Below are 15,267 nucleotides of genomic sequence, written 5' to 3' on the forward strand. Positions count from 1 at the left end.
ATAATCGCGTCATCATGTGGTGAGTGACACCATCCAAGTCAGCGTCCGTAAAGGTTATAGGCTCGGGACATACTGGATTTTGCCTTTTCTTAGGCAAATGAACAGCCCAGAACGAGCCTTTTGTTTTGCCTTTCGATCGACTCCACAGTTGGTCCCCATAATGGTACAGGTGTTTCCTGATCGACCTTCTCCTTTCCTTTGTCCGCTTTTTTGTCAAGCTCTTTTGGACTTGGGGATCGACCTCTTTTCTTTGGCGCCGGTGAATATGCTTGGCTCTTCCGATCGCCTTACATATTGACCCAACTTTCCTTGTTGAATCAATTTCTCTATTTCAAACTTCAGATTCGACAAGCATCCGTATGGTGGCAGTAATCTTGGTGGAATCGGCAATATTTTGTCATATCCCGATCCTCTTGAGGTGCACGTATCTTCCCGGGCCATTTCAACTCCTTTTTATCCCGAATATTCATCAAAATCTCTGACGGCTTCGAGTTTAAAGGAGTATAGTTTACTTGTTCACGCTTCCGAGTTACTTTTTGGCCTCGATGCTTGTCACTTGGGAATGGTTTTTCCTCACGATCTGATCTTGTCCGATCGATTGCGCCTTAACCCGAGCGTCTATTACTTCATAGACACCGGCTTGCTTTTGACACCGAGTAACAAACATGCCGTACGTTCTTGGCTTGTCTCGTAAGCAAGACTTCCAGAAGCCTTTAGTGAGTAATGCCACTCCAAAGCGCACTGTATGCTACTTGATCATCAAGCTCCTCGATCTCGATGGCAACCTCATCAAACCTTTTCAGATAATCCCTAATGGACTCATTTCGGCCTTGTCGTATGCCAAAGAGACCGTCGGACGTCTTTTTACTCCCGATTGCGCTTCGAACCGAGCTATGAATTTTTGGGCCAACTCCCGGAAATTATTTATTGATGCCAGTCGTAGACTACTAAACCATTTAATAGCCGGGCCCTTAAGTGATGCTGGAAAAGTTCTACAGAGCAATTCATCCTCCCGACCTAGCACCGTCATTACCGATTTAAAGTAGCTGATATGCTCCTTTGGATTTGTCTTCCCTTCAAAAGGGGTGAAGGTCGGCATGATAAAATTCCTTGGTAGAGGCATGTTCATGATTTCGTCCGAGAACGGCTCCCGATCCACTACGTCAAGATCCTCGTCATGATCCCGATCTTCCATTTCGCCGACCTCGGCCACTCGCCCGCAACCGGTTCGCCTTGTACCCTCCTCATCGGATTCGACACGTTCCTTTTTTGAGCGAGGGTTTGTAGTCTCCTTCCTTTGGGATGGTGCCCGAGAGGTCGAAATTCTCGACCTTGTAGGTTGGGGTTGGCTTTCCCCTTCTTCCTCTTTCTCTACGATCTCATCGACCTGTTCCCGACTATACCTGGGGGGCAAGGACCCTTTTAGGCGGCAATGAAATGCGTTCTAAAGCACCGATCCTTGTCCCATTAGGCGTGGTTTGGCGCGCTACGATCAGGTTGTATTTCCCTTTGTTCCCGAGTAATTTTTGTTCTCGGGATGCGCCTTGGATGTCGGGATCCTCGCACCGTCCTGAAGGCTTTCATTAGCCTTCCCGACTGGGTATTACGCCTTGGTCCTTGTTCGACCCCAATTTGATGTACTAAACCACGTAATACCCCTTGCATTTCAAGCATACCTTTACGTAGTTCGTCCATATCTGCCATCATGGCTTGGTCCCGGGGTCCTCGTGATGTCCCTTCTTCATTTGGATCGTCCAGAACCATGTTGTCCGGGAGTATCTCTTGTTCTTCGTGAACCGACGGATTAATTGTTTCTTCGGGAATTACTCGATCATCCCCCGTGCTTTCTTGTCGGGAACGTCCATTAGTTCGTCGCACCATGACTTGAAGATTTTGTCGTTCCCACACGGCGCCAAACGATGCGGATCAATTATGCCCGGATCCGACGAGCCTCCTCTCGTATCCGGGACGATGAGTCCTGCAAGAAAGGTTAGATGCGGGCCGGCTGGTGTGCCGGGCAGCCGCCTCCGATGGCTAAGTCAGATAATGAGCGGAGCAAAGACTCGTGCAAAAGCTACACAAGATTATGCTCAAAGTGTATTGGTCTCTTACCGGAGGGGTAGATCTCTGCATTTATAGTGTGGGTGTTACCTTTTATGTGTTTGGTAAGTTAGCCAGACCAGAACTGATGTCTCTCCTCGGATCATGCTCCCTTGTCGTTGGTCCCATTCAATCAGCTTCTGAGTTGACCTTCCATAACAGGGATGATTGCTATACCTGTGGCGTAAGTTACGCTTTTGGTCATGGATGCTCGGCATATTTCCCGATTATATGGAGCCCCATTCGGTATGGACCCGGCCACATTTCGTCCTGCTTGGACCGGGTGTGACCCGGCTAATATGACAAGGTGTTATATTCGGGTTATACCCGTTTGGTTCTAAGCTTTCCGTATCAACAACAAAAGGCTAGATATTCAAAGTAAACACCTACCACTTTCAAGGAGGAAATCTAGGGTATGGATGGTAATTCACGAAATTATAGAAAAACACTATGCACTCAAAGGATAAAGAGAATTTGAGCAGCAAAACATTTGGGATTGCAAACGGAATTCATACACAATAATTCCTTCATCAACTTATGCATTTCCTTTCTAACCCGGCATGACATGGACAAAGACACAAAAAATTGGTTTTTTTTTTTTTACCCCATTTTTAGTATCACATGCTACTACAGTTGGATTGAAAGGAATTCTAAAGTACATAACAATAAGAACCCAAATCCCCTAAAGGTGCTAGCTAGTATCAATAAATAGATTGGTGAATTATAGATAAGCCCTCAAACCAGGATTAATAATGAAGAAGAAACACAACAAATCTCATCTTTTAAGTGCTTCAAAACATCATATAATTTTAATTACTCACCAACACTCATATGTGCAGGCTTATTTGATAGACTAGAAGGAGAAAGGTGGAGCATGGGAGTGCTATGGGAAGGAAAGATTCAAGAAATCATAAAAGAGACAGCACTCAAAGGACAACTACTGAAAGATCAACTACAAGCAATTTGGAAAGCAACACAATTAGCAAAACTGAAACAAATCCAAATACAACAGCTCTGGTGTTATGACGACATGATGGAACATATGTTACAAGGAAACATAGATCCAAATCTATCCCCCACTTTATTCCATATGTTGGCAAAAATTTTACCTATAACCACTAAACTAAAGGCATGTAATTTAAGTAGAAACTCTGCCAAACTATGGCTTCTCAGCTTAACTAGGCAACACATAGGACTATCTTATGTGGCAACTATGGACCATGATGGATGTAACTGCAACACCCTTAATGATAGTTTTCTTTTTGCACAAAAAAAAAAAAAAAAAAAAACTATGCACAATGAAAGGAGCAGAAACAATATGTACAAATGAAACGTGCTCAAGCACGCCGTTTACTTAAACGCCAAGAGTTGGGTTCATGATATCTATCGTAAAGTGGTTCAATACGCTCCTGTCGCTTGCGCTTGCTCATTTTTGTCGGATCTGCAACCTTGAAGAATCTTGGGGCCAATTCAACAAGCCATTTGGGATCAATGACGGTGATCTCTCGCATGTACTCCTTCGTTGTCATCACCAACTCATGGTAGATCACCCAGTCTGGTTGTCTCTGGAAGAGGGCACTGCTTGGGTGAATATAGACAGGCTGGTTTTCAACTAAGGTTCTATAACCTTCCTGAGGGTCCTTTCTAGCAGCATGGAAGAAAAATCCTGCTGCAATTGCCTTCCGTATCCTTGTGAAATTCTTCCCACCACTCACAACATCCAATTTGTACCTGAAAATACCATAAAATGATTTTGAGATCTTGCACCAATGCGTCACATTTAACTACTCACAAACTTTACCGCAACATACAGAATATGAAGTCTGCTAAGAATGTAAAAAGGCAAACAGAAAATCAACCTGAAAACACCTTATGTCATAACTTTGCCCACATAACCGTATCTCAAAAACCACAGAGAATACAAAGGATAAAGGGATATCTTAGCTATGTCAGAATAAGAGTACAAAAGGCAAGAGAAAGAAGTCAATACTCTTGGGATTAGCACTGAGAGGAGTGGGTCTGGGTTTTTTGGTCATTTTGTTTCTTGGTTGGTCTCTATATGGTGCGAAGTAGCTTTCCTATATATATATACTTGGCACTGAGAGGAGTGGGTCTCGGTTTTTTGGTCATTTTGTTTCTTGGCTGGTCTCCACATGGTGCGAAGTATCTTTCCTCTATATATATATATATATGTGTGTGTGTGTGGTGGGGGGGTTTGTGTGTATGATTGCTCTGATGAGACCTTCACAATCTAAACATGAAGCTTCTCTAATTCACAGAACTTTCTTCTATACTCCTCTTTTCTCCTCTTTTCTTTGTCTTTGCTTGCTATATGCAATAACTATTAGAAAGAAAATGTCGGAATAAAAGAAAGACTTCCAAACCTTTACCACTGGATGTCGATATAAAGTAATCACCATTTACTACCACCATCTAGTAAACAACAAAGATACATAGCTCGCCCTAAAACCTTCAATCAGAATTATTATTCACAAATCTAACAAAAATATGTCATTATCCCAGAAAGTACTTAATAATAGAACAACCTAGAATGAACAATTATTATAACCATGGAAGAAAATTCGATCGAAATGGTCGAAATTTCGACCGAAATGCCTGCAAAAATCTAAATCAAAACGAAATGTAGTAGTAGGCACGAAATGTATCCATATCGTTTTGTATCGACCGAAATTTCGGCCCGATACCATATCGGGCCGAAACGACACGTCCACAGGTTATAAAATACCCAAAATCGAGTCATTTTCGACATTTCGACGCTGTTTCGACATTTCGAGCGATATCGCCCTCGAGATTTAGACCTCCTTTTGAAGATTTTGCTGATTTCTCTTGCTTTCATCCTATTCTACACCTAATTTCTAGTATTCCATTTCTTTCAAACACTTGATTTGCTCCTCCATTTGTGCATTTTCTCAAATCTTGCAAGGTGAGTAACCAACTTCCTCATTTTTTTATTTTTGTTTCATTTATGCCTTAAATCATATTAGATTGCTTCCAAATTTATATATGTTTACTTTAGAGTGTTGATCTATGAATTTGTAGTGTCAAAATTATTTTTTGATTCTTCCTACAATTTTTTTATTTTTCTGTTATTAAAAATTATTTACTAAATTATGTATATTGCTAAAAATGTATATGTAGTACATGTATAAGCTTCAAATGAATGTATGTGAGAGTTGAGACACCATATTGCTGTGATGGTGTTGAATTAATTTTTTTTCTGTTAATTATGTAATTTTACTGTATTTAATATATATTTAAATAATTTTAAAAAATATTTAAATATTAAAAAAAACCAATTAATTTCTGTTTTTAATTTTAAAATAGTGGAGTATTAGTGGAAGCATGTATGCAATTTTTGGAGCATGTTGTGGATATTTTTAAGATAGTTTGTGTGTATTTTATATATTTTAAAATTATTTATATATTAAAAAATATTTATATAGTTATACATATATTTTTTTTATATTTAAAAATAGAAGGTTATTATTAGAAGCATGTATGTCATTTTTTAAGCATATTGTGGAGCTTTTCAAGATACTTAGTGTGTGTTTCTTGTATCAGGCACTCTATTTTAAAAATGTCAGACATAGCTTGGGATCATGGGAGGCCACTAACAACTGATAGGAGGAAGAGCGAGTGTAATTACTGCAAGAAACAAATAGGAGGAGGTGGGGCCACTAGATTGAAGGTGCATCTAGCTGGCGGCAACAGGGATGTAACAGGGTGCCCAAAGGTGCTTGTAGAGGTCAAGAGGGCAATGGCCTCATATATTAGTGGTGGAAAGCAAAAGAGGAAAGAGAAGAGAACACAGAGGGATGAGTTCGAGGATGCCTGCTTAGATGACCTTCCAGATCCTGAGGGTTATGGTAGGAATGAGCCAAGAGACAGTGACCCTGATCGAGAGGCCGATCAGCTGAGGAGGGCGATGATGATGAGTAGGGAGCAACAGAGGATTGATGACATGAGGAGGCAACAGAGGGGTCTGGGTTGTGGGTCCTCTAGAGAGCCAGTAGGTATGGGAGGCACAGGTGGCTCCCAAGTCCCTATGAGGAGGTCTCAGAGTATGAGGCAGGAGGCTCCTATCCCACGGGCCCCTACAAGGGGTCGAGCTTCCTCAGCACATCCTACAGATCCGGATCTTGAGATTCTTCGCAATGATCCGGCTCTATTTGCGAGGCCTGAGCATAAACAGAGAAAGTTGAAGCACTTATGGGGGAGTGTGAAAGAGAAAGTGGGGATGGCTTTCTCCAAATGGGCACATTACCATAGTGTTCTAGCACATACAACCCAGGGGCCCTATTACAGAGATATGATTGAGTAGATAGGCAGGGCTGGGAGTGGTGTACAGAGCCCCACTCCATATGAGATATATAATGTGTATTTGCCTAAGCATAAAGAGGACATAAATGAGTACATTAAGGGATTAAAGCCCATATGGAATCATTATGGAGTGACTCTGATGGCTGATGGTTGGACTGGTCCCACTAGACAGTCCATCATCAATTTCATGTTGAATTGTGATGGGAGGACAGTGTTCCTCAAGTCAGTAGATGCATCCGGTGAGAAGAAGGATGCAAAATACATTTACAAATTCATGAAGCAAGTGGTGAAGGAGGTTGGAGTGGAAAATGTAGTTCAAATTGTGACTGATAATGGCTCCAACTACAAGAAAGCTGGGTTGAAGATGCAGGAGAACTCTAGGTATCTAAAGTCTAAACATATAGAATTAATTTTCATTTGTAAATACATATATTTACATTACACATATACATGTACACTTTATAACTTTGTATTGATGGCTTGATGCCTTAATGGATGGACAGATATAGGCTCTTTTGGACTCTTGTGCTGCTCACTGCATTGACTTAATGTTGAAGGAGATTGGAAAGGTCAAGCTTGTGAAGAATACCGGGGACCAAGCTCGACATGTTAGCACCTTCATATATAACCACACCTATGCATTAAGGATGATGAGGGACAAGTGTCAGGGTGAGTTAGTGAGGCCAGGCATAACCAGATTTGCTACTAATTGGATAGCACTGCAGAGCTTTGAGAGTAGGAAGACTGGCCTTAGGAGTATGTTTGCATCAGAGGAGTGGTTTAACTGGGAGGGTTCTTCATCAGTGGGAGGAAGGAGAGCTCAGTTGACTATCCTTGATGAGACTTTCTGGCACAATGTGAGGATAGTGGTGAAGATGCTTGAACCTGTGGTGAATGTGTTGAGGATGGTAGATCAGCAAAGAAAACCTACTCTACCACACATATTTTCTGGCAGAGATAGGATGAAGCGAGCAAGTTGCTCAGGTCCACCCACGCGGCAACAAGAAAGTCCTTCAAATCATCAACAGTAGATGGGAGTCTATGTTGCAGCATCCACTACATAAGGCTGGTGAGTTGTTAAGTATAGTATTTAATTTAATTTTCATTATGTTATCACACTATTAAGCATTAACTATTCCCTTTTATGACATACTTTTTCTTACACAACATACTATTTAAATCCCAAGTACCATTACAAGGACAATCTTGGGATGAGGCAAGATTTGATGGATGCTGTCCAAACTGTAGTGGAGAAGTTCGAACTGGAAACAGCTAAACAAGCAATCATCCTTATGGAGGTGAGATAGTGATTTGAATCATTTGATATTCACAATTCGTAGTTTTATACTAAGTCATTAACCTAGTAACTAGTTATTGTTTTTTCTCTTTATATATTAGATAAAAGCTTTTAGGGATGCCACTGGGAGCTTCGGTCGTGCTATGGCCGTATCGGGACGGGAAACCGCCCCTTCGGGTAAGTTCATTAATTTATTTCATTATACATTTAATTATTATATTCTATCTTTAATTTAGTTATTTAAGTATTAAAATGACTTAGAGTCTATGTTTGTTGCAGCTGAGTGGTGGTTGCAATTTGGACGTGACTCACACAACTTAAGTGTGATTGCAAGCAAAGTGCTCTCCCAAACATGTTCTGCCACTGGTTGTGAGTGAAATTGGAGCACCTTCAGCCTCATTCACTTAAAGAGGCGCAACCGATTGGGTGTGAAGCGTCTAGAGGACCTTGTTTACCTACAATATAATAGACTAAGAGAGGATCATATTAGACAGGGGATGGATAGAGAGAGCACCAATAACGAGTTGGCTGACATATTTGAGATGGATGATGATAACCCAGTAGTTGACTGGATGAGGGATAGTGGAGATGGATTGCTGGATGAGGAGGGAGGTCTTCCTAATAGTCAGATTGCAGAGGAGATGAGGGCTGATGTGGGGGACTTCATGGCTCAGGAGGGGAGGCCACATGCAGAGCCCGCCCGTCCCTTCGTGCCACACCCTAGTGCATCCACCCAGAGTGAGGATTTGATTTTCTAGTCCGACACTGAGGATGAGGTGACTCGGGCCTCTGGCGACGACGACGATGGTGGTGATGATGACGGTGATGATGGAGGGGATGAGGAGGGTGTGGGACCTCGTGATCAGGATTCAGCTGATCCTAGGGACAGACCACCACCACCAGTAGTACGTGAGAGTCAAGGGGGGGGGGAGAACGACCACCGAGATTCACAGGAGAGAGTCGGTTCACCCACGCGACACAGGATTCAGACCATACTGGAGCTGCATCTCGAGGCAAAAATGTTTCTTCTACATATTCGAGGAAGGGGAAGGGGAGATAGCACGACTGGAGCACAAAGGACACGCCATCATATGGGTCCTACCATCCATCCGATGTCGAGAGCTTGGTGGGATCTATGAGATCGATGAGCATTGATGATGCTAGAGACTCCTCCACCTACAGAGGATCCGAATGGCATAGGCCTGTAGAGTCCTCATATGATACTGCTGTGGAGAGTATTGGTTCTACCGAATCGACTTATGGTTATGGTAAGGACCATATGGTGTCCCTCCTGGCTATCAGATTCAGGGTCAGGCCAGTCAGCCACGACTGGAGCCTTATGGTTATGGAGCGGCCTATGGAGCTTATGGTGTCCCTCCCACTGTTGATTATCGGAGTTAGCCACTGGGACCTTATCAGTATCCTTATCCTTCTCCTGAGAGCCAGGGGCAGGGTGCTCTTTCATTTTGATGCGTCCAAAATCTGCTCAGCCCTTAGATCTCCTCCTGATGACCTGCAAAACGAAAGCGTCAGACGTGGCCCGACCGTTGGGGTCAGGAGTCCACCTCCGAAGGCTAAGTCAATTGATGAACTTAATCACAAACGGCTCTGCTAGAAGCACAGAGCTAAGGAATGAAGAACTGGGAAAGGTGATCTAGATCGCAAGCCTCTGATAGTTTACGTCTACCAGTGTGTATGTAAATCTGAGTCCCTCACCTCGTAATCAAGTGAGGTTTATATAGAGTGTACCTTCGAATCTCCTTCGTTGGATGCACTCGAGCCTTCTTCGGGTAGTCGTTGGATCTTAACAGTTAGATCCGTTAAGCGATAGACTTCTACTAGTTTGGACTAGTAGAGGACTCCTGAGATAACCCTTAGGTTATGTGATGATTATCCCATTGATAATGATAAGCAACAGCTGTCAATTTGTGCCTGCCATCATTAGGGTAATTAACCTAATCCATAAGTTGGATTAGGGCGTGCTTGTAGCTGAATTAGTTTTCTTCCTCAAGCAAGCTATCTTCTGGATCCGGTTCGCTCGGGAGCGAGTCGATTCCCTCTGTCTCAACCGGGGTCGAGGGTCAAACCAAGTATGAACCCGGTTCGATCATATTTTCTACATATCACATTTGTTGAGCAAATCCTCCACACTATTCCACAGCCACAAAGGCCCACCACCACCAGTTCCTTTGGAGATTCACAACTTCCCACCTTTAGGGAATCTTATGCATGTGGATGAGGCCACATACAGAGGTGCTGTTCTTGACTATGTCCAAAACTATATGGGGCGGGGGCAAACATCATGGGAGTTATATTGTCATTTGTATGGGGTGCAGACGGAAGAGGGAGACTTTGAGGCTTGAATAGAATAGACTTGTAAGTAATAACATTCCAGTTTCTTCTCTGATTCATGTACTATATACTTGGAATGTTGGATGTTACATTTTCAGTAGTTTTTTAGTAAACTAGTAGTTTTATAGTGTTTATTATGCTTGAAATACCTACTATGCAAAAATCCAAATCAATTTGAGTGCATTTGAGGCTCGAAACTGAGTTTTCAAGAATCAGGAAAAAAGTATCCAGTTTCGGTAGAAATTTCGACCGAAATTTCGACCTTTTCCAAGGTCGAAATGTTCATATTGATCGAAATTTTTACCTTAACAAAACAATTTTTTGGCATTCCTTCTTTCTTATTCTGTTGAAAAACACTAACAGCTATACCAAAAGGTGGCAAGTGTGAATAGAGATTCATACCTGTCCATGATGGTAAGAAGTTGTTTTCTGACATCCTGAGCCCTCCTTAAAGATCTCGACTGAACAAAATTCTCAAAGCACCAGGGTCCAGAAAAATTCTTTGCCTTCCATGCCTCATACACCGCGAGTAAAGTTAGATGGTCCCCTTCAGGCTGAAAAAACTTGGCTCTCTTCTGATCTGCTTGTGCTTGTTTCTCCCTAGGCCTGTAAAAGATATTCCCTGTCTGAATCATGGCAATCATTGTTAAAATCTCATCACTGCATCCAAGGTCCACACTAGCAAGAAGCATTTTGGACAAGGGTGGCTCCAAGGGGAACTCCGCCATTTTTCTACCCAATTTCGTCAAAAGCCCCTCCTCATCTAGAGCCCCTAGACTGTAAAGTTGTTCCATGGCAGAGATGAGGGCTTGCGGTGAAGGAGGATCCATAAAATCAAAAGACAGAAGATCATTGATTCCCATGGATTTCATTGATAGTGTAATTGAACCAAGATTTATCCTTTGAATTTCAGGAACAGAAGTCGGTTTCATTTCATTACGATAAGCACTTTCAGTGTAGAGGCGATAACATTTCCCAGGTCCTGTCCGCCCGGCACGTCCAGCACGTTGCTTGGCTGATGCTTGTGAAATAGGTGTAATAATCAGTGAATCAAGGCCTTGCTTGGTATTATAAACATTCTGCTTAGCAAATCCAGGGTCAATGACATAAAATATTCCATCGATGGTCAAAGAAGCCTCAGCAATATTGGTTGCTACAACCACCTTCCTCTTCCCAGGAGGAGCAGGTTCAAAAATCCTTGACTGCATCTCACTAGGAAGGGCACTGTATACTGGCAATATTATCAGTTCTGGAACATTCTTACCTAGTCCCTTCATTCTCTCATAAAGAGACTGGCATGCATGATCAATCTCTTCTTGACCAGTTAAGAAGAGAAGAATGTCGCCTTCTGGTTCTGTCAAGTGAATCTGCATGACAGTGATCAGTGCTGCATCTACATAGTCGGTTTCTGGTTGTTTTGTGTACAAGATCTCAACTGGATATGTTCTTCCAGGTATTGTGAAGATATTAGAGTTAAAGAAATATCCAGAGAACTTCTCTGCATCCAAAGTGGCAGAAGTGACGATCAATCTAAGTTCAGGTCTCCGTTGAACAAGCTGCTTTAGTAGTCCAAACAGTACATCCGTATGGATTGTCCTCTCATGGGCTTCATCAAGCATGACAACAGAATACTGGGAGAGGTTTTCATCGATTAAAACCTCTCTGAGAAGCATACCATCAGTCATATACTTAATGACAGTATCTGGCCCAGTGCAATCCTCAAACCGAATAGCATAACCAACTTCCTCCCCTAGACGACAACCAAATTCTTCTGCCACCCTCTTGGCAACAGACATAGCAGCTACTCTACGGGGCTGTGTACATCCAATCTTGCCCCTCGTTGTGTAACCTGCTTCGGCAAGATACTGTGTCACCTGTGTGGTTTTGCCAGATCCAGTTTCACCAATTACAACCAGCACCTGGTTGTCATGAACAGCCTGAATAAGCTCTTTCTTCAACTTGTAGATGGGCAAGCTCTGTCTCTGTTCCTGCAAGGAGAGCTTTGATCTCTGCCCGAATGTCATGGACTTCCCATATGCATCCTTCTTCCACTCTGGCATGTCATAGGCTGATAAACCCACACCCCTCAATTCCTGTGCAAGATGTCGCTCACCGGTCTCTGGCATCGGATCCTCCCAAGGCCGGTTGAGATCCTTTGGGATAGAATCTAGCATGGTTCTCTGTTGCTGCTCACTTACCTCCCTTCGCTCCTTGATTAGAGCAGACTGAAGTGCTGCTGCACGACTCAAGGATCCTTCAGGGTTCTTGAAGATCTTCACAGGTGACATATCCATAGAGTATCGACTTTGCCCCTGCAAGAAGGCTGGCTCATCCTCATTCAGCTCAATTTCAAGCTCTTCTTCAGCTCCTTTTTCCAGGTAAAGCATCCCATCTCCTTCATCGTACATAGGATGCTCCCTAGCATCGAGAACACCAGCCGCCATAAGTTGTTTTGCTTCCCATATCTCTGGTGAGCTCATTCGCTTCAATGGTCGTCGTGATGGAATAACATCCTCCTCCACGACAATCTTAATCCCTGAAAGCCCTGTTCTAGTTCTAGGTCCCTGGCTTGAATCAGAAGGATTTGCCCTCAAGGCATCATCATCCAAACCCCTATTCAATGGCAGAAGATCTTTTCCAGTAGTCTGATCAACATCTCTCATTGACAAACTCAGTTTTTGTCCCGACATTGAAATCACTTTGACATACACCTCCTGGTCACGCTTCACAAACTCCTTAGCATTGGCAACCCTCTTACTAGAAATCTGAGAAACATGTACTAAACCTTCTTTACCTCTAAAATCATTCAGCTGGACAAAGCAACCCGTTTCCATCACTCTCGACACCCGACCAGTATAAACCTTGTACACTTCAGGCTCATCTCTTCTATGCTCTCCATCTCGACTGTCAACATTCTCATCATCCTCAGCCCTTCTATCCCTATCATGCCGGCTGTGTCTTGATCTACTCCTGGAGTCAGTTCTATTGTCCTCATCTCTGTACCTGCATCTTTCTCTTCTATCTTCCCTCTCGTCGTCATATCTACCTCTGTGTCTATCCCTTCTACTCCCTCTATCTCTATTTCCTTCTCTGTTCCTGTTCCTTTCTTCGTCCATTTGCCTCTCCCTGTCCCTATCCCTTTTCTCTATATCCTTCAGTTTAGCTTCCTCTTCAATTTCCTTCTCGATCTCCCTAGTCCTCTCCTTATCGTCTGCAATTGCAAGACTCGAAAAAATCGTAGCTTTACCACTTGAAACGTCTCTCTTATTATCTTTCTCAGATTTGGGTTTTGACGGGAGAATGGCGCGGATAATAGTGAAAAGAGTGCGAACAAAATAATCAGGCATCTCAGCTCCACTCGCCTTCAAACTGGAGTCAAATCCATCCAGACTTTCGCTTTTACTACCCATATCAGTGATGAACTCCGCCAGTACTTTGTCACCAAACCCTAGATGGGATTCGAGCTCAGTGCAGACCTTTGAGACAAGGGACAGGTACTCTAGCGCCTTCAAACCCTCATCTTGGATTTCAGTACCCATTATTGGAATTGCAGACAAGAAACGAGATGACAGCTAAAATTGAGGGAAATTAGGGTTAGAAACTGTTACTTTATTTGAACACGAAACGGAGATCGAATTGACGAATAGAAACTAGAAACCTTCCAAAATTTTCGAACCAGGCAACCGACTGATGGAGATGAGATAGAAATCAAACATATTACCAAAAAATCAGAAATCAGAAATAGAATTCGAAGGACGAAATTAAAATACAAGACCTTATCCAAAACCAGAATGATCTCACCAGATGATCCCAGGGGACATTTTGGAGAAGGGGATGTTCACGGGGATAAATTGTTTTTTTGGGTAATTTTCATCCGGACGTGAGGTGTGGTCCTGAGTGCTCTAGTTTAAATTGGGGTAAATATCACTTACCTCCCCTCTTAGATAAACAAATAGACTTACACTCTCCTCTTAGTTGGATAATATCACTTACTTCCCCTCTTCCCCTCTGTCAATTTTTTCGGTTAAATTTAACTTTTACTGTTAAATATTTTTCTAAAACTTCAAATTATCTTTGATTAAAAATATTTTTTATTTTAAACCTAAATTAGCGTAATCATCCTAATCGTTAAAATACTAAATTACCTTTATTATAAACCAAAACACCACTAAATTACTTTTATTATAAACCAAAACATCATAGTTAAAAATCAAATTATCTTTAATTATTAAAAGCCCAACATACCTTCTTCTTTTTTCTTTTCTTTTTTTTTGATGAAACAATTAAAAAAACACCTATTACTATTAAGTAAAATTAAAAATACAATTAAAAAGAAAAAGGGTAAAGGATATGTTGATAAAATTAAACAAGTACTACTATTTTGGGTTTATTTAATTGTTTGATAAAAAAAAATTTAAAAGGAAAAAGGTAAGAGGGGAGGTAAGTGACATTATCCAACTAAGAAGGGGTGTAAGTGTTATTTGTCCAGCTAAGAAGGGAGGTATTTACCCTTTAAATTTTGTTTTGCACATGGCTTCCTTGTGGTTTCAAGAAATGATTAAATAAGAATAAGGTTAACAGAAACTATTAGTTGAATAACTTTTGTGACGGAAATACTTCTTTTCTTTTTTCGATTTATTTGTGTTAGTTTTTTTTTCTCTTTTTTAATAAGTTCTTTCTTTTATTCATTCTACAAAAATAAAAATAATTAAAAAAAACCAAAAAACAAAATTTTAGCAAAATAATTCCCACTCACGGAAGTGAATATGCATGCAAGTTGAAGCTTCGAAGCCCCACCCTCGGTAACATCTCAAAACTAAGATGAAAGGCCAACAATCTACTTCATTTTTCAGTATTGACGTCTTGGTTTTCGATTCTCATAGGTTTTGAATCTCATCCTAAATCCTTTGTTCTATTTTAAAGCTTGATTTGGGAACAGTATCGCCACCCAGTGTTCCATTGCCATGAAAGAGAATCTGTTATGAGAAATGGTTAGGCTTAGATCATTATTGAAAATCTGTTCTAAGAATCTGGTCTTGAAAACCAATCTACATCGTGCGTTGGTCTGTCATGGCATTCCAATCTCTCTCACCTGGACACTCTTCTAGTCCATGCCGTTCCCAGCCTTCTTTGCGCCGCATCTCCTCCAGGTAAAAATGGCAATCTCAGTCGAGAAA

At 41.8% G+C, this 15,267-nt stretch overlaps 1 protein-coding gene across 1 annotated transcript; it reads right to left on the reverse strand.

Moving 5' to 3' along the window:
• Positions 1–2,785: 2,785 nt before the first annotated feature.
• On the reverse strand, positions 2,786–13,957 carry LOC149005337 (putative pre-mRNA-splicing factor ATP-dependent RNA helicase DEAH5). The gene is made up of 2 exons (XM_089168218.1): positions 10,493–13,957; positions 2,786–3,831 (listed from the first exon to the last, which is right to left on the reverse strand). Exons 1-2 carry the CDS (start codon positions 13,627–13,629, stop codon positions 3,438–3,440), a joined length of 3,531 nt encoding a protein of 1,176 aa, XP_089024344.1. The 5' UTR covers positions 13,630–13,957; the 3' UTR covers positions 2,786–3,437.
• Positions 13,958–15,267: the final 1,310 nt, after the last annotated feature.

Source organism: Hakea prostrata, chromosome 9 (assembly GCF_041222555.1).
Source record: "Hakea prostrata isolate BN-2017 chromosome 9, UWA_Hpros_2, whole genome shotgun sequence".
Lineage (NCBI taxonomy): Eukaryota > Viridiplantae > Streptophyta > Magnoliopsida > Proteales > Proteaceae > Hakea > Hakea prostrata.

Bases quoted from the DNA above. Each gene is read 5' to 3' on its own strand.
- LOC149005337 (XM_089168218.1), bottom strand. From the start codon at position 13,629: ATGGGTACTGAAATCCAAGATGAGGGTTTGAAGGCGCTAGAGTACCTG. The intron at 3,832-10,492 runs GTATGAATCTCT...TGGTATTTTCAG, and splicing joins CTTCTTACCATCATGGACAG to GTACAAATTGGATGTTGTGA.